General features: G+C 48.1%; 1 protein-coding gene across 1 annotated transcript in view; it reads right to left on the reverse strand.

The window, feature by feature from the left end:
- LOC119389414 (papilin) overlaps positions 1-26040 on the reverse strand; it is a gene marked incomplete in the record, with an annotated part of 1122639 nt that overhangs the window by 456286 nt on the left and 640313 nt on the right. The window contains 1 exon segment of the mRNA XM_049412048.1: positions 5657-5818. Within this exon segment, the coding sequence (XP_049268005.1) occupies positions 5657-5818 (162 nt within the window).

Consider the following 26040-nt stretch of genomic DNA (forward strand, 5'->3'; position numbering starts at 1 on the left):
ATCCCCAAACGAACGGGTTGACGGAGCGTCTAAACCGCACCATAGCTGACATGCTGTCGATGTACGTGGGCATATAGCATAAGACGTGGGACGAAATCCTGCCTTAATTACGCAACTTTCGACTACAATACGGCCCTACAGGAGACCACCCGCGTCATGCCATTTCAGCTGGTCTATGGCCGCACGGTCACTACAACACTCGATGCCATGCTCGACAACGAAAAGTATGGGCCATCCGACATTGACAACTTCCTACAAAGAGCTGAAGAAGCGCGCCACTTGGCGCGTCACCGAATACGTCAAGAACAATCCAAGGACGCAAGCCACTACAACCTGCGCCGCAGAGAAGTTAAGTACCAGCCAAGCGATCAAGCATGGGTAAGGAGACCAATACGACGCCTCGAGCTGTCAGAGAAAATGCCCCCACTTCCCCGAAGGGAATCGTGAGGAAATGCGAATGCATTTCTTGCGCCGAGAGTACACGGCGTAGTAATCGCTTCACTCCATTTATATGTACGTGCGAGCGAGCGGACGGGTGAGTGGGGCGCAGGGAGAAGACAGAGCCAACGGCGAGAAAAGGAGCGGCGAAGCACTGCACCTACCCTCTCCTACACTCTCTCCACACACGCGGGAGCTCCGCCGAGCTCCCGCGATGCCAGCGCCCTTACACTCCAGAGCGCGCTCCTCCTCTCCACTCACTCTCCGCTACTCTGCCCGCACCACCTGCTCCGGTTGCTGGGGGCGAGGATCTTTTGTAGTGGTGAGGACTTTGAAAAGGTGGTAACTTCCGTGAGCGAAAAATTTGAATTAAATGGAGGAGGGCTGAGCTTTACTAAAGAGGCGCCTCAGAATATTAGAATACAATTTCTAGCCATTTCCTTAACGTTCCAGAAGAACCACGTGTGCTGGCAGTTGTCTCCTAGATCTTCGAAACCGCTGTTAAATTTTTCGTCGAAGCACTCGAATGTTGTAAAAAACGGCATCGCCACGTCTTGCCTTAAATGAGCCCTCACCAAGTCGTGTGAGCACAAAATGAGTGATAGCTTTAAGGCGCAGGTTACGCGTCTTTTAGATGTAGGGTATCCTCGTGATGCAGTGGCCACGGTCGCTGAACGTTTAAAGAAGTCTATTGTGTTAAGTCCAAGCATGGTTGCAGAAAGCGATAGGAAGAAACGTGTCGTAGGTATACCGTACATTCATTGCGTATCTCACAGGCTAAAGAAAGTAGGAAGTAGATACGGCGTTAATGTTGTTTTCACGGCGGCCAATAAGCTAGGTAAGATTTGTGCCGCTATGCAGAGGAAGAATGAGCGAGTAAAAGACAAGAAGCGGACCGATATTTGTTTCGTAAAACACACCAACAAATTCACTGATTGCCGTACGAGTGTGGTGTAAGGTCCCTTTCGGCTGCGGTCGCTTCTACGTAGGACAAACGGGCCGATGCATTATTCAGAGATTGTTGGAACATAAGAGATCGCTAGCAAGAGGCTCACCTTCTAATCTATCTTTACATTGTCGAGATTGTAAGTGCACGCCAAAATTCGATGAATGCGCAGTGTTGTACCGTCATAGAAATGAAGAAACGCGCCTGATGATTGAAGCATGGCATATCGAGAATAGTCGTAGCGCATGCGGGAGCCAACCGTCGATTAACATGCATAAAGATGAAATCAAATGCCTTAACAGTTATCTTCCACGTAGACCGCCGCGCGTGCCGGATTAGTAGGTTCGCCTGTTGCATGGGCATGCGCAGATAAGTTTTCGTGCCTTCTTTCTTTTCAGCCGTTGTGCGTCTCTTCAGTTGTTAGTCGGCGTTCGTGATGTCCTGACTTCTTTCTTGTGTCCATGTTTGCACGCCCTGTCTTTTTAGAAGGGGTGTTGAGGATCGGCCACGCTGTCGCAAATGGCGTGGAGCATAGTCTTGTCGCGCGGCTGCTGCCACGATTATTTCTTCGAGCCTGTCGCAGAGGTGGTCGATGTGGGAAGGTGAGGTGGTAGCGGTTGTCAAATTAGGAGCAGCACGTGATGACGGGGGTCGTGTAGAAGGAGTGCTGACGGCAGCGACTTGCAAGTGCTGCGTCGCCACTTCCATGACTTTGTCGGCGAGTGCGGCGAGTGACGGTAAATTCATAGTGGAAGTAGTAGCCAGCACAATTTGCACGTTGGACGGCAAGCGTTCGAGGAACAGCTCGCGTAGCACTGCATTGTCCATTGGGTCATTCCACGAGAGATCAACACGGGTCCGAAAATTGATATTTTAGATTTGATTGAGTATTTAATATTTTATGCACCTCTTTCCAGGTAGCCTGAAAGTAAACTTCGGTTTATGATTACCGGCATAACTTACGAGGAAAAAAAATATCGAACGTATCCAACACGGAGGGACCAATTTTGTCACCTGTAATTCTCGAAAGTTTGAGATGCTATAAAAACACAAATATTATTGTTACAAGGGAAATAGTATTTTCCTGAGATTTATGCCTAATGAAGAATAAATTCATAAGGTTTCAATTTTGTAGAGCGAATGAAAATAGTTTTAAAAATGTCTAATTATGTGACATTTTATAAAAGGTTATGTATTCCCCATTTTTTTTCTCTGAAGGCAATACAAGCGGCGCTTCTAAACTTGACGAGTTGTGGGAATATAGTGTGTTCAATAGGTGCATAAAATATTGTTGCCGTAGGGCAAATATATATTTTTATATATTGCCTCAAACTTCTCATATCGGCGAAAGTGAGCCTTACTGAAATGCGAATATTAAAAAAAAAACATATTCGATTTTTCTTAAAATCCCGTAAAAAGACAACCGAAGGCCTTCGGAAAGTAAGACAGAAAAACGTGTTGCATTATTCGGTTTTTAGCGACAATATTCGCGGTACAAATCAGAGCTTTTCCAGAATGCGCGGAGGTGCTGAGAAATCTATAAACCGGAACAGAAAAGCTGCAATCGGCTTCATACGCGAGTAAACGTGACCGCATTTGGAGAAGAAAGGCTGTTTTAGCACTGTGACAAATACATGCCGATGAAGGCGCATTTATGCTGCTGATTACACAGCTCTAATGGAGGAAATGCTCTACACTGTAACTCAGTTGCAAATCATCTGTGTATATTTGCAGATAAACTTATGCATGAAAATGTTCCAACGCAAGTGTTGGGTGTCGCAAGATAAAACATATGCGCTTGAAGTAACCACACTCTGCTCTTTCGGTGATTAATGCGTGAAGCAAGGGATGCGCTCAAAAGGGCTGCATCTTTTGCAGATCACCTTTAGCAGTACGTGACACTAATAAAACACGACCACGGTCAGTGCCTTCAGATATGTTTAGCCAAACATGCCAAGAAGGTATGCCTGGAACACGTGGCAACAATTTCCACTGGCTCTTCTTAAGCTGACGGAAGGTTTCTAGCTCGTCTGCATTTGCACGCAGCAGCTAGACATTCTTGAGCTTCGCGCTCATTTGCGCCACCATTTCAGATGCCGACTTAATCACAGCTGAGCTTGCCGCTCTCAGGTTGTAGAGCGTGGCCTGATGCTTTACTAGGCCACCAACACCGTCACAAGAGTTCTTGCCATGCCCTGTGGCCGAAAAAATCCACTTTGTTGATATGCGATCTTTCTGACACAACTCGAACAACTGGTACTTTTTTTTCAAGTGACTGCTGGGGCCATCAGAAACATAGATAACATGCGTGTCAGGCTTAAGTTTCATGTAGTTGTGGATTATTTGTAGTGCAACACAGGCATATGTGCAGCATCATGGCAAGTGTCATCACTGAAGACGGCAAAACTTTGGGTTGAATGCTTGCTTCTGACGACACACGTAAATATTGCCACGAGCATGGGATTACATTGCGCTATACTACTGTGTGTATGTGCCACTGTAAAACTGACGAGGGGAGAAGGAAGTGGAAAAGACGAAGAAGTTGTGTTTCCTGTGTCGGTTCAGCTCGACGTCCTGGTGCCCCGACAGACAGAGGTTCTGTACCGTTCGTAATAACGTGACAATTCCATTCAATTTCTGCATGTTAAACATAGTTTCACGAAGGACCACCTGTGCTGGATGTATAACCCTAGGACTAAGAAGAGCCTTTTGCCGTATGACAGCGCACATTTTAAGCTAATCAAGAGAGGTATAGCTATCACATGCCTCAATTCGGCTTTGATGAAGTCATGTGAGCACCGTCTTGTTACGGGATTTAGTAATCAGATTAACAGGCTGAAAGACGCTCGATTTCCTCCCTCCGTTATCACGGGTGTGTGCGAAAGCCTCTTGCAGAAGTTGAAACGTGGAAGAAAAGTGCAGGAGCCAAAAGAAAAAAATGAGTACGCACGTAATTCGTTACGTTCAGCGGCTCTCACACAATATAAAAAAGATCGCAGCCAGATATCGTGTGCGCATTGCGTTTTCCGCTCCATGCAAACTCGCCAGGATTTGCCCTTTGATGGGGCATAAGCAGGCGGCTGCTTGCTCCAAGAAGCACGCCACGCGATGCACCGAGTGAGTCAGCAATGTGGTATATAATATTCCCCTAAGCTGCGGTAGGGTGTACATCGGCCAAACAGGCCGGTGTTTCAACGATCGTGCAAGGGAGCACCGCTTGGCGGTCAGCAGCCACATGGGCGGGCACTTGGCAGACCACTGCAAGCGCTGTGGTTGTGCGCCACACTTCAGCCAAACCACATTTCTAAAGAGAGCAAGCAGCCGCACTGATAGGGAGACAATTGAAGCGTTTCTAATAAAAAGAGCAGGTAGCCAGTGCGTTAGTGCCCCATCACTCGATCTAAGCGAGAAGGATGCTATCTTTTTGAAAGATAGAACTTAGACATGTAGAGTTTAGATTATGCGATGCTCTTTTTTCCTCTCACTAGGGTTGGCACGTGTTCATAGGTGCTGGCATGTTTTCATAGTTCAATCGCGTTAGTGCAGTTCCGGCGCATGCCTTGACTCTGTATTAGTGGCTCATGATGAATTGTTAGTTCTGCCATGTCTCAATTTCTGTTATGGGATTACCTTGTTCGGCAGCCTATATAAATCGGCGCGGTTTCTGATCATAAACAGTTGAAAGTTTGCGCCCGGGTCTGTCTGTTCGTATCTTCGCTTCATCCCGGTCTTCTTTGCGTCATTACAGTTTTTTCCTCATTCAAGACGATGTCCATTGCAGTGACTATTCGAGCTAGGGAATCAGGAACTCCGACAATCTAACGCCATATTTTCAGAAGATACGTATACAGTCATCCATAATTATCAGTGCTGTCAAGGCAACCGCCTTGTCAAAAATAATTCCAAAAGAACATTCCAAATCACGTCTCGGCAAAAGAAAGAAAGGCGAAGGCGTGAACTCAAAGTTCATGTTCCTTTCTCGCTGTCGCATGAGCTGTCGTGACCTTTAAATTTCGTTGTTTTCCCTAGTTCATTCAGCAGCACTCGCACTGGTGCGTTTTATTGGTTGTTGACGGGCGCGTGCATGTGTTCTGGCAGGCAAATTTCTCACCGATCGCATATACCCCTAGAGCCATGGAGTCCCACATCACGTAAAAAAACGCGTAGGGACTGCTGTACATGCTAACGTGAAGCATTTACATCTACTCAGTAGCAACATCGTTTTGTCTCTTCAATTCCTTCGGTACGTACGGTTCAAAAAATAAGACTTACAGCGACAGTGACGATTGCACTGGGCGCTGGTGTAGAAGTTGTTTCGGTTGCCGAGGCAGCCTCCGAAGATGAACGGCAGGCAGCGGTCCTGGCTTTTGTCGTAGTAGAAGCGGCGCAGATACGCGTAGCATGGTCCAGGGTCCAGGGGCTTCGCGCACACGTCTGGCACAGCAGTCCACGATGAAAGCGAAATAGACGCCCCCATGCGGTCATATAAATTGGGCAAACATCACACTGTGGCGACCAAATATCTGTCTCAATACAATAGCGAGCATTTGGCGTGTATGACAACCAATGTAGTTGCATCAGGGACAACAGAGATGCAGTGAGGCAGATAATGATGACTCTAGCAGTGAGTCTGCCCTTGCTGCGTGCTTCTTGCCCCATACGATCATTTCTTGTGCTTGCAATGAACATTGGTAGCAAGCTAAATGTTCTTCGTACGGTCGATTCCAAGCGACAAACGATGCATGAGTAGTGAGACAGTTTAGTATGGGAAAAATATTTGGTTCTATACTGTGCACTAAGTTCAGACTGTGCCGCTGCTTAAACTTCGCAGACATTTTGTTGTAGTCGAAAAAAATACCGACACGCAAAGAAAAGATTAATAATAATAATAATAACAATAATAATAATAATAATAATAATAATAATAATAATAATAATATTAATAATACTTTATTGACATTTGGCACAGTCACAATGTAATACAAAATTTTCCTGCAAAAGCCTCATTGGGCTAGAAGGTCAGAGCCGACAGACAGCAGACAACAGGAATTCATTTATCTAGGACCACTCAAATGCAGACACCTTTTTCTTTATCTTTTCGCGCATACATGCAAGCAAGTGCACGAAGAAATAAAACTGGTGGTAATACATATAACGTCACCCAGCATTACATGAGTTACCATTCGTACATGCACTGGCAAAAATACAATAATAGAACACCATCAAATTTTCGGTGAAAAAAAGCGGGAATACCATGAAAAACAAAAGAACACATCACAAAGCAATGTAAGATCATTCTAACCTGTAGACAGAAAAAAAAGAAAAAATTCTAATGTCTTTAATACATCAACAGCTATGCGCAGCCTGAGATACATGGTTACTTCAAGGTTTTGATACCACAGCGGCATTTACCGAAGGAAAAGTACAGATGTCACGAAGGAGTTAAAGATTAATGCGACGAAGAAGTTGATTCAGCTTGAATTTTGTTTTTGCTCGAAAGACACTCGGGGGTAGTTGATTAAAGCAAGACGGTATAAAGTAGCTACGAGTGCGCTGAACATATCAGGTGGAGCAGCGAATCCCCCGAAAACGGTTTTTAGGTCCGAGGCAGCGTGTAGGAACGCAAGGAACTTTATACTTGTTAGTCCAAAAATGCCTCAGGACAGCCGTCTCAGTCAGAAGGGCATCACAGTTAGAGCATCGTAATGATTTGAAAAGTCTGTGCCTGAGGGCAGTCTTAAATCATAACTAATCACTTTCAAAATAGAATGAAGGATAGAGTTTATTTTATTCTAACACTATAACTAAGGCTTGCCGTATCATTTTGCGCACTGATAGTGGCGTATAGTATCTGATAGTGTTTAATGTACGAGATACTGCCCGTAGCCTTGAACAAACATACGCCAGGTGCGAGTTCCAGGCGAAGCCACTGTCAAGAAGTACACCAAGGTATTTAACAGATGAAACATATGGAACAGGTGTACAAGAACACGGAGAACGAGACGAACAGTGAGCCAGCAATGGCACGCTTAAACAAACTTTTTTTAATGCATTATGGAAACAAATGAGCTGTGTATTACAGACGTTTACATTATTCACATTATTGCGAACCAGTTGATCAAATTTATCGTAGAATCTTGCAGAAGGGGAACCGCTTCTGGAAAACGGGAATGCCGAAACAAAATGACAGTGTCCCCAGCGTATTGAAATACGCGCCGCATTACTGTTTCGCTATGTTGAAAAATATCAGCGATGTTGATTTGGGCACTGGTATATATCTTACGAAGGAGCCCGAAAATACACGTATTGTTACAAAAGTTATTTCCTGATGTTAGTGGTGGGAAGTTTTGTTGGTGTTAGTGTTAAAGGATCGCGTGTTAAGTTTTCAGCGTTTTCTTTGAAAAGCGGAACTAAAAGTTGCACACTTAAAGGTGTGGTTATCGCAAGAACCTGCGCCCGTCCACGTTCACTTCCTTGTCCGTGTTTCCTTTGCGCAGCACCTTGTTTAATGATGTACGACCGACTCGCTCAGCAACATGCATTATTCAAGAACCGGGGCTTTGTGTGTTTATTCACGCTACAAACATCTGTTGCAACGCTTGAATCAAAGAAACTCGTTGTGGGACGCTTGGGATAAGCAAATAATAACAGATATCGTAACTTGATCAATCCTGCTTGTAAAATTAGTGCAACCAGATAAATAGCGTAGGCGTTTATGTGGCATAAGAAAGCATAGTCTGCACCATGCCCATAAATAACAACACATGTAGCACATTTGCTGGCATTTGCTACTCGCACTGTATTTTTGCGTATATGACTAATCGACAAAGAGAGCAGAGCAAAATACTTTACTTTTCACAACATCTAATTCACGAAGATGGTTATCAACAACACATGCAGCGCATTTGCTGATATTTGTTACTTTCGCTGCATTTTCGCGAATATGAGTAATCGTCTCACAATCACTATCTGCCTGACTGCAACACCTTATTCACTCCGCATAATTCTCAGACTGCTTAATAATATAAATATTCCTAGGCTACCTACTATTATGAATATTACAGATATTCCGAAAGTTTTCAGGGAAGGGTGTTGTGGTTTCACCTTCACCTTTGAAATTCCCAACGAAAAACGTCTCCAGTTTCTGCATCGGCAACTAACGTTCTCATCCGACCTTACGTGCTTGTTCTTTTGCCCAAGTCAGCCAAAGCCATTCTAAACTACAGGCCTTCAGATTCTAAAACAGCGAAATGTAAGACTGCACTTTCTTGTTTCAGTTCAGCACTAAAAAAATCTTCTAAGCACCTCATTGGCACGTGTTTCTCCTTTCGAATAGATAGAATATTCGGTTCCACTGTCTCATCTCAAATCTTGATTGCTCAACGTGAAACGCTCTTGAAGCACGTAAACGCGCAGTTTGCACCCCAAGATAAGGATAAAAAAGTTTGCGCTGCTTGAACTAAGTCGCGCAAAGCTGGGTCAGAGGAGAGATGGGGGGCACCTAGCTGGCTTGCCTAGGCTTTTACCCTCTCTCTTTCCCACTCCTTGCAATACATGCCTATATACATCCTGTCTTTTTTCTCCATCTATTTTTTTGCGTCTGCTTATTAACACGAAAGCGTTTTATGCCGGGGTCCACCAAGTACTTTCGTTAGCGGATATGACGTTCATAAATTGGACGCCAACGGGTGAGAAAGAAAATAACCAAGAAAAAGATCCGCCGCTGGGAATTGAACCCAGGACGTTCCGGCCGCGACGGTAAGCGCCTGACGCAAAACCAACTATGCTAACTTGACATAAGCTGGACACATCACAAACGCGCCTTATTGGCCGCGAGGAGTTACGGAGTCGCCCTCTGTCGGACGCGCCTCGATTGCGTGCTAGGTAGGATACCGCCGGCGCGCTCCCCATAGGTTTTGCTGTCGGCGCTCTACAAAAACACCTCGCGGAAGCCCTCCAGGGCATTTCTGTAAGTACTTTCGAAAGGAACTGTGTTCCTTACTGTCAAAATAATCATTTTCGACGAACTGAAAGCACAAGATAGTCTACAGTAGCTGTCTCTTTGCAGAAAACCGAGCACCCGCTTCACGCTGAGTGCAAACTCGCTGAGTGCAAACTATGTGAAATATCTCGTTAGAATAGACTGCCTGTATAACCAAACGGAGCATAACAGAAAGAAGCCTCAAGCCAGCGATCGTACGGGTTCGCGACGACTGACGGTGCCCCTGCATGTATGAGCGTCTGCATATATGTTCGCACTGTTGTTTTCGCTTTTGCTACGAGCACGTTTTGGCCCCGTGCTGTGATCTTTAGGCAGCAAAATATGATAATTTGTGAGTACACAAACAACTACTCTTGCGCGGGCGCTATCAGAGCAGTTCAAAAACAATTTAGTTACCACTACGGCTTCGGTGCGCATGGAAACTTTGTGATGTGCCCTCCCATCGATTCAGTATTTTTTTTTTCGGTCTAAATTCGTGTACGTTTCAATGTCATTTGACAAGTTGTCTCGCACTGCGTATTGATCGATGTTCTCAGCGCGCAAATGCCGCTGCTTCTGTTTCTTTATTCAGTGCATTCGTTTCGTTTGGTGCTCACACAAAACGTGAGCAAATTCGACACGTTTTTGTTAATGCTCCTTAATTATCGATCCCTTTGCATTCCAGTGAACTTGCCGCTCTCTGTCATAAAAAAATTGATAGACCAAAGCTTCACCAATTCGAGATTGCTGGTCGAAGGATAATAATAATATCTGGGGTTTTACGTCCCAAAACCACGATATGATTATGAGAGACGCCGTAGTGGAGGGCTCCGGAAATTTCGACCATCTGGTGTTCTTTAACGTGCACCTAAATCTAAGTACACGGGCCTCTACCATTTCGCCTCCACCGAAATGGGACCGCCGCGGCCGGGATCGAACCCGCGACCTTCGGGTCAGCAGCCGAGCACCGTAACCGCTATACCACCGCGGCGGACTGCTGGTCGAAGTCGAAGCAGTCTACGAGACCAAGCACGTAGTAGCATCCAACGCCAAGGAAAAGAAAGAAAATACAGTAACGTTTGCCGGACTTGTTCTCCAAACGTCGGCTGTGAACTAGGACCCACATGAACTTGAAATAGCGGTGCATAAAATAGAAGTTATTGCAGCAACCAGCAGCCGCAAAACAGGATAGTAATTATTTGGCGAGTACCCCAGCAATTTTGGCAGCAGTGTCGTGTCTAACGCCAACAGGGTGGCATCTTTCCCACGTAAATACATGGGGTTGGAGAGGCCCAACGTGAGTTTGAGAGTGGCACAAATAAATTTGGGATTTTTAGCACATTCTGTTTGCGTCAGGGAAACGCAAGCTCCACTGAAAAAATGTTATTGCCAACATAAATGCAGCACACAGCCGCAGCATTTGACTCTCGCTAGTCCACCAGCAAACGTCGCGTAGCTTATGAAGGCCAAAGCCTTAGATGCCTCTTCAAACGGGAAGACTGACCGTCGGCGGCGTCAAGACGAGTGACGCGAAAAATAATCGTCACGTGATGACGTCACCATATGACGTCATCATGACGTCACAGATCTCCTAAATTTGTAACTTCATTATGACATCACCAAGACGTGACATAACGTGATGACGTATTCACATGTCATGGTCGCTTTGCATTGCCTCCGTGATCGGTGGGCCGATCACGGAGGCAATGTAAAAATTATTTAGCTTATGAGGGCGAAAGCCCTAGATGCCTCATCAAATGGGAACATTGCCCGTTGGCGTCCCGCGTCGGCGGCGTCAACACGAGTGATGCAAAAAATAATCGTCACGTGATGGTGTCACCATATGACGTCATCATGACGTCACATATCGCAAAAATATGTAACGTCATTATGACGTCACATGATGACGCATTCACACGTCATGTCGCTTTTCATTGCCTCCGTGACTGGTCACGGAGGCCGTGCAAAACTGCGTTAGGTGCAGAAAGCTTTTGGAGGGGGGCGCGGGAGAATCAGTACATCGACTGACAAGAAGAAGAAGATGGCTTTCGCCTTCTAGTCATCTTTGGCGAATGCATAAGGGCCCCTGTTAGTTTTTTAATTCAAAGTATCTAAACAATGACTTGTGCATCTGCAGGCGATTTTGTGGACGCTGAGCACGGGGCCGACGATCAAGATGTTGCACGGGAGGGTGCTGAGATGGTATCGCACGTGGTAAAAGGTAGCGCCTTTTCCATCCTGTGGCAGATAAGCATCATTTGCCGGCGGGAAGCGCGCGCGAGCCATCGTCTCAATGCGCGCTGTCTGCTACTCACCGAACAACGCAGGCCCGACGCTTTAACAAAAGTCTTCGTCGCGGAAGTGCTTGTTGCAAACAAGACTCATAGCCGATGGTTACTTGCCGGTTCTCAGCTTTACAACCCATGCTTCACGCAGTTTTTGTCCCGCGGTTACCGGTGCAGGCTGACACTGGGCTCCCTTGCGTAAGCGCGGCACTGTGGCACCGAGCGGTAGAGCCCCATGTTCGTGGGCTTCGGAGGCAGCCACTCTATTACAATGCTTTCAATTGAGTAGAAAATGAGAGAAAACTTCCGAAGTTGAACAGACCGCAGCGCATGTGGGACTTGAAACTCGTTTTCAAAGCACGCAGCAGTGCTCCACAAGCAGCCGACGCGGCCGCTGAGACCACATGATCCTGCCAAGCACCTCACGCCGACGGTGGCGCCGGCGTTTCCAGTGGTGGGCCTCGAGGCCAATATCTTTCGCACATCCTCTCTCGCACGGTGCTCTCTGTTGGCGGTGTAGATAGGCGGGGCGGAGCGGGGGCGGTTCCGCCGTCTGTGAGAGGTGAAAAGAAGTAATGCGTCATGATCGACACTTACTAGCGTTTACTCCGAGATTGCGCGCGATATCGGAGGTCATGGTTAAAGCGTCTCGATACCAGCGAGAGACACTGGCCACGCTGGCGTCGCCGAGGCACCCTAGACGCAGTTACGTTCTTTGCCTTTCGCTTCGCGTCAGCGTGCGTCGGCTCATGGGAGTAGTGCAGCTTCGACATGCACCAACGGGATTTCTCCGCCGCCGACTAGTGCGATTGCGAGAGCACCGACTAACAAAACTGCTGCAATACGTGTTGTAGAAAGGACGCGATTTTGACGGGCGAATGTCGTGCCTTGGTGGAGCGAGACAGAGGTCAGTGGGACGCATGCGTTTGCGGCTCAAGCTAAAGCCTCTGCGAACTAGGCGTCAACATGGGTGCATTCACGCCAATCGGTGTTATAGCTGCTAAGCACGAATAGACATTGTACAAGCTCTGATATATCAGTACAGAATAAGCACTATGTATCGAGCGTCTTGTAGAAAGCGTCTGCACACGGTGGTGGACACAAGAACACTGGTTTATTGATAGCAAAAGGAACGCTTGCGTACAGCGTTGCCAGGCGTTGCTCTGTTGGTTGTACACGGTGTTGCCTTGTTGATCGCCCGTTACATCCTCCTTTCTTTGAAGGCGAATCACACAAAAAACACTGAAAATACAGAAGACATTTAACGCCGGGCGGTAACTGTCCTCTCTCCTAGGCTGTTTCACTCTGCTGGAATCCGTGAGTGTAGGCCAGGCGAGGTGGTGGTCTTTGTGGTCTGATGGATCGTCGGTAGAAATCGTCACTGTTCGGTAAGCCTGATGTGCGGGCTGGCGGTCGGTCCTGCGTAGCCTGCGGAGGTTCTGGCGCGTGCGGTATGGCTCCACTTGTAGATGAATCGGAGGTGTCGTCGCTGTCGTCGGCGTTGTAATGGGATAATCGACAGAACGCTTCTGGCGTTTTGCGGAGGTGTTGTCTATTTCGACGGAAAACCCGGCCATCTTCTGTCAGAACGGTGTACGACCTTGGCGCCACGAGATCTTGGACTTGTGCTTTTATTTCCCATCTACCATCATTGAGAACGCGTACGACGTCTCCCTTCTGTAATATAGCAAGTGACCTTCTTGGGGTCTTTGTTTGCACATGTTTTCGCACGGGCCTTGGGGGTGACACTGAGAAATCTGGAAGCAGCGTTCTGAGACTTCGTCCCATCAGCAGCTCTGCTGGCGACCGGCCATCCTCAAGAGGACACACCCTGTAGTTCAGAAGGCCTAAATAGAAATCCTCTTTACTCCTCTCCGTCTTGTCCAGAATCCGCTTGACCACTTGGACGCCCTTCTTCTCGGCGAGTCCATTGGATCTGGGAAAATGCGGACTTGAAATTGTATGTTTGAAGTCATATCGAGCCGCAGAATCTTTGAACTATTTTGACGCGAACTGAGGGCCGCCATCACTACAAACTTCTAATAGTAACCCGTGCCTTGCAAAGATCTGACGTAGTTTCTGAATGACAGCTGTTGCTGAGGTCTCCTTTAGCTGTTCGACTTCAGGAAAATTAGAGTAGGGCGTCGTAGACAACCAAGAAATTCTTTCCAGCATGCTGGAAAAGATCTGCACCAACTCTAGCCCACGGCAAGTCAGGGACGGCGCGCTGAAGAAGGGGCTCGTCAGGTTGCCGATAAGCAAACGTCTTACAGACGTCACACCTGTCAATAAAATGGGCAATATCTGCTGCCATTCGTGGCCAATACATCAACTTACGGGCCCTCAATTTGCATTTCCCTAACCCGAGATGCCCTTCGTGCAATCGTCTCAGCATCTCCGTTCGCATGCTTGCAGGTACCACTACTTTGGTTCCCTTTAGCAGTATTCCGTTGACTACAGTAAGCTCTGCTGTGGAGGACTTTAGCTCACCCTCTACTGGGATTGACGACCGCAATCTCGAAATGACATCTTGCAGCGTTTCATCACTGGCGGTTGCTCCCTGCAGACGGGAGAGGGTGGCTGGACCACACTTGAAGTAAGGACGCCAACAGCATGAATTTCAACATCTGTTGTGCCCTTGCCTGGGTGTTCCTGGGCTGGGATTCTTGACAAGGTGTCAGCAACAACTAATTTGCTGCCTGGAACATACTGCAAATCAAATTCATATTTCAGCAGCCGAAGAAATAGCCGCTGCAGACGCGGTGGCATGTCACCTATTTCTTTCTTTGAAATCGCCAACAATGGACTGTGGTCAGTTTCGATAGCAATATGTCTTCCAGTGACATAATCGTTAAACTTTTCACAGCCGAATGCTATGCCTAATGCCTCTTTTTCTATTTGAGCATACCTTCGCTCGGTTTCTGTGAGTGCTCGCAACGCGTATCTGACGGGACGCCAATCGCGTCCATGTTGTTGGAAAAGGACCGCTCCAAGTGCAAACGCAGACGCGTCCGTCGACAGTTTCGTGGGAAGCTCGGAATTAAAAACAGCCAAGACTGGCGCTTTCGTCAGCATCATCTTCAGTTGTTCCCACTCACGCTCGTGAACCTGCGTCCACTCGAAAATTGTATCGTCCCTGATTAGGCTGCGCAAGGCCTCAGTGTGGGCTGACAACAGTGGCAAGTACTTTCCAAAATAGTTAACTGCTCCAAGGAAGCGCTGGACGCCTTTCTTGGTCTTTGGCGCAGGTTGGTTTAAGATGCACATTATCAGGTCGGGATTAGGCTCAATACCTTTGGTGCTAATTTTATCGCCCAAGAAGGTGATTTCAGTTTGTCCGAAAATGCACTTTTCCGCGTTCAAGGTAAGGCCCTCAGCCTGTGCCCTTGCTAGCGCTTTGTGCAGGCGTTCATCGTGTTCCTTTTTGCTAGAACCCCACACAAGCACGTCGTCGATGTACACACGCGTTCCTGGGAGGTCATCGAATATCTGGCTCATGGTACGCTGAAAAACTTCGGGTGCAGATGAAATACCGAACGGTAATCGGAGATACCGATAACGACCGAACGGGGAGCTGAATGTGCAGATTTCTGAAGTCTTTCTATCTAAAGGAATTTGATGAAAACCGCTGTTTGTATCAAGTCTGCTGAAAAACTTTGCTTGTACTAGCTCACCCTCGATTTCTTCCCGGCATGGCAACTGAAAGTGTTCTCTTTTCACTGCCCTGTTAATTGCCCGCGGGTCCATGCAAACTCTTAAGTCTCCATTTTTCTTCCTCACGATAACCAAGGGACTTACCCAGTCCGACGGCTCTTCCACTTTCTCAATGATGTTCGCGGCACTCATCCGGTCGAGCTCTTTCTTGAGTGGCTTTCTGAGTGCGTAAGGCACACGCCGGGTTGGCTGTACTACGGGGACAGCGTCCTCTCGAAGCACCATTTTGTACTCGTGCCGCGTCCTTCCAATGCCGGTAAATAGTCTTGGATATGTCTGCTTTAGGCTTGCGTAACCGTCGCTGTTGTCCACCGCGTTGACTCTGTTGACCAGACCAAGTTGCTCACTAGCCTCAAGGCCCAAAATTGCTTGCTTCTTCTTCTTTACTACGAAGAACTCCAGCAGAACGTGTCGCTTGTCTAACTTCACGGCGAGGCGAACCTTTCCACAGTGTGGTATTTCACCACCCCCATAATGACGCAAGATGCTCCTCGTGGAGTACGGCTGCTGTTTAGTACCGAGCCTGTTGAACAGCGAACGCGGCAGCAAGTTGGCCTGCGCTCCGGTGTCGACCTTCAGCTGCACCTGCTTTCCTTCAATGTTCGTTGTTACAACCCAATCGCGACTTTCGTGACCACGCTTGGTTTCCGTTGTCCTGATCTCCAGAACGTCGAAGTCACCGTCACTCTCCACTCCGTCGACCACGTCATCAACAGCTGCTCGGTTGCTCGTACAGCAGGCAGCGAAGTGATTAGGCTTCATGCAGTCGTTGCATATTTTGCCTTACGCCGGACACTTTCTTGGCGCGTGTGACAAGTTGCAGTACCAACATTTTTTTCGTCCTCTTCTTAAGTGGCGTTCTTGAAACAGGATTCAATTTTGTTTTCCTCAGCCCACGCTTTATTTTGCGATTCAGCAAGTTCCTCAGCCTTGCAGTATTCCACTGCTGTGACGAGGGTCATGTCCTTCTTGCGAAGAAGTTTTTCACGCAGGGAAGCGCCAGAAATGCCATACACGATTTGGTTCCTCAGCATGGAGTCTCGTAAATCACCAAAGTTGCACGTTCTTGCTTTCAACTGCAAATCCCGAAAGAACTGTTCGAATGGCTCTTCTTGTGCCTGACGACGCGAGTGAAACACATAGCGTTCGTAAGTCTCATTACACTTGGGCAAGCAGTAGGCTTCAAACGCTTTAACCAAAGCGTCATAGTCTTTAGCTTCCTCCGGCGTCAGGCTCAGGGTATTGAACACATCAATTGCTTCTTGACCGGCGACGTGCAAAAGAATTGCAGCTTTCTGCTCCTTACTGCGTGGTTTGATGGGCTCCGTAGCTATCAGGTACAGCTCGATGCGTTGCTTGAATGTCTGCCAGGACGCCGCTGCGTTGTCGCCCAATTGCAGTGGCTCGGGCGGGCGTAGTTCAGTCATCGTGGCGTCCAACTTCTGACCCCATGTATCGAGCGTCTTGCAGAAAGCGTCTGCACACGGTGGTGGACACAAGAACACTGGTTTATTGATAGCAAAAAGAACGCTTGCGTACAGCGTTGCCAGGCGCTGCTCTGTTGGTTGTACACAGCGTTGCCTTGTTGATCGCCCGTTACACACTACTTCTGGTTAGACACATTTCACTTTCGTGTTTTACCGATTCCTGTGACGGAGGGATTAGCCATCTGTCTCTGTCTATTTCTTCTCTTTCATCCCTTTCTCTTTTTCTCTTTCTATGCATCCCTCTCTCTCTCTCTCGGAAGTCCTTCTCTCAACTTCTGTCTTTTAGTTTCTCTCTTCTCTTTCTTTCCATTTCGCTCTTTCTCTGTCTTTCTACCTTTGTCTCTCTTTATTATCTTTCTTTCTCAATATGTTTCCCTTTCTCTTTCCTTCTATGTCTTTCTCTCTGTGTAGTCGTTCTCTCACCTTCTATCGTTTTCTCTCTGTCTTTCCTTTCTTTTTATCTATTTCTGTCTCTCTATACTCGCTCTCCCCTCATTCTTTCCCTTCTCTTCACTCCCAAATCTGTCCTTTTCACCCTCATTTCCCTGTCCCACCCCCTAGGTATACTTACTATACAAGGCTACGCTATGCTCTGCTAGCGTACCTGGATAGCCCAGTGGTTAAGACGCTCGCCTTCCAATCGTCAGTACACGGGTTCGAATCTCGCCCGGGCAAGAAATTTTAAATGCGAAGCATTTTATAGCGAACCTCAAGCACTTTGGCCGTTTCTGTCTACGTATCTTTCTGTCTATCTATCTAGCCGCCTACGTCTGGGCGTCTCCTGGCCGTTTCCAAAACTTGTGATATACCAAAATTGGCATAGCGGGGGATTAGTGTATGACTCGTTAATGCATCAAGCTGGGCTACTTGGCATTGATTGTATGCTTCCATATTGCTAGCGAACATGCACAAAGGAGGACATAGAAAAAGACAGGACAACCGCTAGCGGTTGTCCTCTCTCTTTCTATGTCGTCCTTTGTGCGTGTTCGCTAGCAATATGGAAGCTTAGTGTATGACGAACACGATTCACTGGTCATGACATGAATAACGCAAAATACCTGTCGCGTACGTCATCAAACCCTTTCTCTCAGTCACGTGTGGCACGCACCCGGATATCAGAGTTAATGTCTATGCGGGCATGTGCCACAAGTGATACAGTCTCAACCAACACATTAACGGCGTTGACACGCAAGGAAAGTGATAGTAATAATTGTTGGAGCTTATGTGCGAAAACCACAATATGATTATGAGAGACGCCATAGCGAAGGGCTTCGGAAATTGTGACGATCGGATATTCTTTAACGTGCACCGAGATCGTACAGTACACGGGCATCTAGCATTTTGCCTCGATCGAAGTGCGACCGCCGCGGCCGGGATCGAACTCGCGACTTTCGCCTCAGCAGGCGAGCACCGTAACCGCTATACCGCCGCGGCCGACACAAGGGAGCTGAAGACGCTCAACTACCATCCACTCATCCACGTGGTCCGCAAGGTGGAATACATGGATTACAAAAAAAACGGGGTCAATTTTTCCCTACAATAACTCTGCCGAGAGAATCAGGCCTCTCACCATTACCCGTGACTTCAACATTGACTTACCAATACCCAACAACGCCTAGCCCTTATAATCTGTGAAAGACGGCTTGGATGTGGACAGGGCATCAAAAGACCTCGATCAAAAGACGTCCAGGGCAGGAGGCATCATAGATAATTTCATCTTAAAAGACATCGAGGATCTCCACCAGCTGTACTATACCTCGCACTTCACTACACTTAGACCTCTTGTAGCCGCGATCACGAACGGATGGGATAACAAATCCGGTCCAGCTGCTGGTGCTAAGTGGTCACAGTGATGATGACTAGAGACTGGATTTTAGGCAAATGCATATTTTGTTCCTTGCGCTCCTAACGCGCCACTTTGACATATGAGCATGAAGTAGAGGTTAAGAAGGGCATTTATAGTGTTTTATAGTACCTATAAATACCTATTTGTGGTGTTTGTGCCCAAATGCCCAAAAATGGCTATTTTCAGAATTGGCGCGTATATGAACACTATTTAGCCTCAAGTTTCGCTACGGGGTGCAGTTTGAGACCGTTATTCATGTTCCCGCGCAACACTGACTGGGGTTCAACCTAGTCCTCTAGTTCAACTCCCGGAAACAACCGCTAGCAGCAGTGAAGTGGGACATGCCGGCGAGCATTTGCCGCCGCACTGACATGGCGCAAGCGGTTGGCGAATGCGAGACCGCAGAGAGCCGTCAGCGGGAAGGAGAGTGAAGGGCAAAAAAATCATTATAATAAGCAGCTTCGCACAAGTGGTGCCACCCTGAAGGAAGTGGGAGCTGGGCGGCCTTCTTTGTGTTTCTTTATTAGATGCAAAGCAGCTTTTGCTCGGGGCTGTGTCTGGCGGTGGCGTCCGCGCTCCACCGCGCATGCGCCTACTCTCACTGCCACGCTCCCCCCCTCTCGCTCGGCTCATTTTCTTCTGTGCAACGCCGCGATGAGCGCCAGCGCATGTGCGTCCCCTCCTCCTCCCCTACGATCCCCCCTCTCGCGCGCCTGTCGACCGCGTTCCGCGCTCGCCCTGTGAGAATTAACGGCCAGGCTAGAGAGAACACGACGCGCGTAGCGTTCCCCTTGGCGTTCCACGACGGTTTCAATGGATGGATGAAGCTTACGGCGCGGGACTTGGCCCCAGCTTAAGAACCTGGCGAGCCAGCTCCTAAAAAAAATTACACCATCTGCCGCTCAAGCGAACCATCTCCCCGCTGCTTCGCATCCACATATGGTTCCTTTTAGAGGGAGATGGCGTAATTTTTTTTCTCTTTTTTCCTTTGTTCCTTTCTTTTTCTCTCATCTCGCTGTTTTTTCTATATCTTTTTGCCTGATTATATCTACTTCTTTCTTTGTGTGTCTATGTATTTGTTTGTCTTTATCGCTCCATCTATCTTCCTCTTTCTTGCCCTTCTTTCTATCTCTCTGTATTTCTCGCTTCCCCTTTCTTTCTCTCCCTCTATTTCTCGCCTCCTTTTTGTAATATCTTTCTCTGTCTTATTTTCTATTTCTGTCTTTCTTCCTCTTTTTTTGTATGCTAAGCATTATTCTCTCCCCTCCTCGCCTTCACATATCTCTCCTCACTTCCCATTCCCGCCACCTTGCTCTACTATACTATAGAAGGCTACAAGGCTATGCTATGTTCTCTGCGTGCTTGGATAGCCGAGTGGTTTGGACGCTCGCCTTTGGATCGTGAGTACGCGAGATCAAATTCCGCCGCCTCGTGGGGAATTTTTTAAATGCGAATGCAGTTCTTTGTCGAGCTCTGTCAGGCGCCTTATCCGCGATCTCTCCGCTCCCGGCCCCCCTCTCCCATAGCAACAGCTGCGAGCGCGCGCGCTCCTCCTCGCACATAGCAACCGGAGCAGGTGGTGCGGGCGGATCAGCGGAGAGTGAGTGGAGAGGAGGAGCGCGCTCGGGCGCGTGAGGGCGCTCGCATCGCGGGAGCTCGGCGGAACTACCGCGTGCGTGGAAGAGTGTGGGCGGGGGTAGGCGCGTGCTTCGGCGTTCTCCTCTCGGCGGGCGCCCCAATCTCGCGTTCGCTCGCTCGCAAACTGCGCCGGCAATCCCAGTCCTTGCTTCTCGTCCTCGATCGCCGAGTCTGCCCTAGCGTCGGTGGTGACGACGCCGTCGACCCGTACTACTTTGCCAGAAGCGACAAGAACGGCGAGTACTGCGGCGTCAATCTCGTGTCCAATGTGTACGGCAACATGATATCGCACGCCGTTGCCACCTCGCCCGTGCGAGACGCGTCTCCGTACGAGGACATGTACATGCTCGCCTACACCGGAGACGGAATCTTTGTGGTGACCGTGTACCTCGCGCCCAACCTCGCCCGAGACGCCGTTGCCGCGCAGCTCGATGCGGCCATGGAAAGTGTCTGTGCGCGCTCCAAAAGCTCTGACCCCGTTGTCTTGGTTGGTGACTTTAACGTTGACGTGCGAAAGACGAGTGGACAGTGGCTTGTCGAGTACATGCGCACCAAGAACTCTATGCAGTGTGCCTCTACCGCATCCGAACTCTGCCCCACAACCATTCACGGTGCTTGCATTGATCTAGTCTTTACCCGAAACTGTGACGCCCGCATGCTTCTCAAAGACCCTCTGACCGTGCACTTTACCGACCACAAGGCAGTGATCGTGACCGTCAAGTGCAACGATAACAGAAACAGGTGTTAAATAAATGGTTACCCTACAAATCACCGTCTCGTCATTCATTTTATAATTACTTCGCCGCACACTCGCGCCCAAAGAAATGCATTCGCATTTCCTCACGATTCCCTTCGGGGAGATTGGGTGAATTTTTCGCCAAGATTTCTCTTTCTTTATATCTTTCTTGGTCTCTTTCCAACTATTATTGCGATAGCAACTATATGGACACTCTCGGCTGGTTTTTTACCGTCCCCGTCGCCGCCGTCATGCACCGTATACGTATAAGTATGCATATATATATATATATATATATATATATATATATATATATATATATATATAATTCCCAGAGAAAAATAATTCAGAATTATGCTTCCGAAGCGCGGACTTGAACCAGCGAACTCTCGCTCCGCAGCGTGTGGCGCTAACCACTAGGCCACCAAACGCAGATCCTTCAGGTAGCTAACGGCGAGCGTTATATACACACCCTATACCGCTGGCGGCACTCAGAGACGGCAGCGCTTATAAGCGTTTCTTCATTACCAGCGAGATGGCGCGAGGAGCGCAACGGGCGCATTTAAAAGTCGTCAGCCAGCTCGCTCGCTTCTTCTAACATTTGCGCAGGGAGAACCTAGCCCTTCCGCTGTCTGCTCGCGCGATAGTTGCTGCCGGGGGCAGATTTTTGTGCAGCGTAGCACCGCGTCCATCACGGGCCCCTTTTTTTGCTATCGCATTCATTGCTTCGCCTTTAAGGCGAAACTGTGACTTTTTTCTCTCTACTTGCTCTCTCAACCATGAGAGTTATTCCATCCCGCACCGGAGCTATGGGCACACGTGTATTGGAAGGAAGAGGAAGAAGAGAGCGCGTGTCATGATGATGATAGTGTCTGTTCGCACTACCCGGCCGCACGAAAGGCTTCGAGAGCTGCCGCTTTTGAAAAGAAAGGAAAACGTGATGTGCACGGGCTTTGGTTTTGTTTTTATTTACTTGTAAAGTGTTCACTGCAGTAGCGTATCCAGCAATACATTTCGTAATGGGGTGGGGGGGTTCAACCATACTTTACGTATGTTCGTGCGTGCGTTTGTATGTGTGCGCGTCTATGTACTGTTAGGAATGAGGTAGGGCCCTTCGGGTGCGCAGCGTAGAATACGGGTCGTGGCATCCCACCGCTGCCACCACGTTACGACTGAGGTAGGCCCTTCGGGTGCGCAGCGTAGAACACGGGGTCGTGGCATCCCACCGCTGCCACCACTGTTAGGATTGAGGATGCGTAGGACCCAATTCGCTACCACCACCGTTAGGTCCGATGTCGTCCCTCAGGCTCTCTGCTGGGAATAACGCGTCGTGTATCCCGCCTCTGGAACCGCTGTTGGGACTCGGGTGCGTGGCCGTGCGAACACTGGTGTGCATCGTGCTCGGAAGTAGTCAGAAGGACAAGGTGACGAAGGAAATACTTATGTACGACTATTTACTGTTTTCGCTCTCAGTCAACATGACTGCCAGCCCGACCACGTCGGCTGGTTCGACTCGGTTCGACTCTGCAACCACGGACCGGCACAGCCTTAAATCGTGTAGCCGTCCATTGTCTTGTTGACCCTCCTTCGGTTGCAGATGTTGACTTCCCTCCGTGTTCTCCGAATTGGGATGCGCCGGCATTCTGTTCCTTCCATCGCCCTCAGGAATTGCTGTTCTCAGTCGTTAGGCAGCGTGAAAGCATGACGACTGGTATCAGCTGTCGGCGCCGGCTCGGCCAAGACGCCGTTTCCTGGAACCCTCTTGTTGGAAAGTCGGCGACATGGGGGCCTTTGTGCTGAGGGCACAACAGCACACATGCAAAACAGAAATGGTTTCGGCGGGAGGGCGGGGGATTCAATCCTCGAAGTCCTCCGCCCCCGGCTATACCAGTAGTATTCACTGCCAGGGCAGAAAATGGCTCTATGCTATTCGACCCGGCCAATAGGAGGAAAACAGTTGTAGTGTGCGCTCGATCTGTCTAAGTGTTTCCTTCTTTGTGTTGTCCTTTTCTAGTTTAGCGCAAATTTCCTGCATAGTATGAACCAACTAGCCCCTCAAGACGTCCTGATCAATAGGAGGACACCCTCCCTTTAGGTCTTTTAAGCGATCTGGTTTTATCTGCTCCTGCCTGCCCTTCTCAGTCATGCCGAAAAGACACTGAGGAGTGAGTTTCGACAGTGCACACTTGACTCACCGTGCAGAATACGGCAGAGACCGTGTTCTGCGAACCGTTGCGGGACAAAGCAACATGTACGGCTATCAGAAGCGTAGCCAAAAATTTTTTTCGGGGGGGGGGGGGGTTCAACCATCTTTTTTGTATGTTCGTGCGTGCCTTTGTATGTGCACGTACGCACATGCAAAATCGAAACATTTCGGGGGCGGGGTTTCAACCCCCTCCCACTGTCCCCTGGCTACGCCCCTCACGGCTATGTTCAACTGTTGGCGCCTTTGTGCCATCTTAAGCAATAACATTTTTGCTTTCCTGTCTTACAGCTCGGGCACGTCTTAGTTTAGAATTATTTGCATTGATGTGAAATTTATTGCGCCTATACTTACGATATTGGCAGCCTAAAACGTTGTTCTGCCGGCCTATTCTTGGTGCCTAAAACGAGCTTTTTTAATGCCCAAAAATCCGGCCTTTAATGATGACTATGTTCAAGAACTGTCAAGAACCCCTCCTACACATACACACAGGTTCGTGAAACGTGCCGCGCGTTCTCCGTCGTAACGGAGATTGTATAAGCATAACAACTGTAACGCAACTGTAACAATTGCAACTGTGACTGTAACGTACGTGCAGTGCGACCTGCGCATGCCTCTCGACTGCGTACCATATATCTAGGAAAACTTTCCTGAATGAAGCTTAGTTGCGAGTAACGCCTGTCCTGCGCATCTGTGCTTCTTTTTCTGGTTCGAATCCGTGCTCCGTGCTCGCCATTATTGAAGAAAATAAGCACTACATATCAGCTTACCGCGTCTGGTGTTGGTTACACCCATGTTGCTGTTGGCATTGTTACGCAGCTGTAAACAACTGGTTATATAATCCATATTCCACTCTTCAACATATGAATGTGTGTATACCACTTCCACATTTCTCTAGCGTCATCCCGTAAATTTTCGCTCAATGCAGAAAAAAACACCAGGCCTGCGCGGAAAGCGCAGCACCAGTCACAGCGAAAGCTTGGAGAAGCAGCATTTCTAGAGCTCGCTGTAAACTCTCTTGGGGCTACTAATAGAAGTACACTAGCAAGGTACTCACTACGTCATAAATCACAATATTTTTGAAGTTGGGATAGCACCTCTACAACGCCCATTATTCATCATATCTGCGCAGAAACCGATCATACCAGACTTCTCATATGTAAGCCATTATGTGCACTTTGTTGATGTGACGACTGATGAAGATGAAGAATTGTGGCTCAGCCCTAAGTAAAGGGTTGGAAGCTTTTAACGACTCACCAGTTACATAATTCGCATTGTGTGATTGCCGGTCTCTATTTCGCTATCCCAGCATACAATATAACATACGTTGACGTGAGACTGAGAGAGAGAGGGGGGGATTTATTGAGACCCTGATGAAATGGATCATGCGCTTATTGCGCTCCTTGGCAACCAATACAAGTGCACTGCGAGGAACCCACTACGCTATACATCATTGTAATTTTTGAGAAGCAGGGAAGCAGGCACTATGCCATTTTTCGTCATTCTACGGAGAGCTGTGGTACCTACTAAATGCATGTAAGGCATTATGCGCACTTCGATGATGCTGTGCCTGATCAGATGAAGAATTAGGGCGGAGCACTTTGTAACGGGCTGGAAGCACCCAACAACCTACTCTTTGCGCAATTCTCATTGTGTGACGCCTGGTTACAGAATTCGCGTTGTGCTACGCTTGGTGCTTATTTTACTCTTCTACCATGCTATATTCCATATGCTATTGTAGTTCCTTCCCGACGTGAAGCCTCTATAGGGTCTTTTTGCAAAGCTGTTAAAGCACCGGCATGGCTCAGAGGTTGAATACTGGGCTCCCACTCAGAGGACCCAGGTTCGAACCTCGTTCCATTCTGAAAATTTTTTCTTATTTCGTTTTTTTTTCTTATTTCGAGCGATACTGGTTACGGACACCGGCGGCGGCGGCGGGCGCCAAAAACGGCCGCTGAAATGATCTCATAACAGCTTTCGCTGTAAAATTACGCCACAGTCACCACCCCACACATGCTTCGCATAACATCGATTCCCACGGTACGTGGGATCTGCCGAATTTTTTCCTCCAACAATTTCGCTTTTTCTCCATCTTTCTTTCTCTCTGTGCTCGTTCTCCTCTCGCCCATCAGAGTTATTGCATGCCACGTTGGTCAAATCGGCGCACGTGTTCAGTGAGCGACGACAGTGAAGACGACGACAGTTAAGAAGAGGACGAAGAGTGCGCGTGCCGGTTCATGATGATGGTAATTTCTGTTCACTCTGCATGGAATAACGGTCGGCTTAAAGAGCCCCGCTGTTAAAAAGAATATTGCTCTTATTTCCCACGCTCACAAGCTTAGCCATGGTCTAAAAAAGAGTTGGTTCACGCCAGGGTGTAAAGGTCGTCTTTAATGCTCCAAACACCAAACGAGCTTGTTCACTGCGTTTCCGGCGTAGTTCATCAAATTAATGTGACTTGTGGGCTTGTTTACAATGGACAGAGTGCACGCTGCCTCAACACCCGCCTAAGAGAACACAACAATATTTTAAACGCTATTCATGGTTCGCATTGAGCTGCCCATTGCAATGTGTGGAAGTGCCTGCTAACATTTGACAAGACGACACGGAATGCGAAATAATCGAACACTCTTAAGAACCCTCCATTAAGAACGTTGCTAATAGCTCTGCCAGCTGTCCTTCAATTGCATTATCGTCCAAGTCTAGACTTCAAGCTAACCGGTAAGTTAATCCGCCTTGGATGAGTGTGGGTGTAGGCCAGTTGGT

This window comes from Rhipicephalus sanguineus, chromosome 1 (genome assembly GCF_013339695.2).
Source record: "Rhipicephalus sanguineus isolate Rsan-2018 chromosome 1, BIME_Rsan_1.4, whole genome shotgun sequence".
Classification (NCBI taxonomy): Eukaryota; Metazoa; Arthropoda; class Arachnida; order Ixodida; family Ixodidae; genus Rhipicephalus; species Rhipicephalus sanguineus.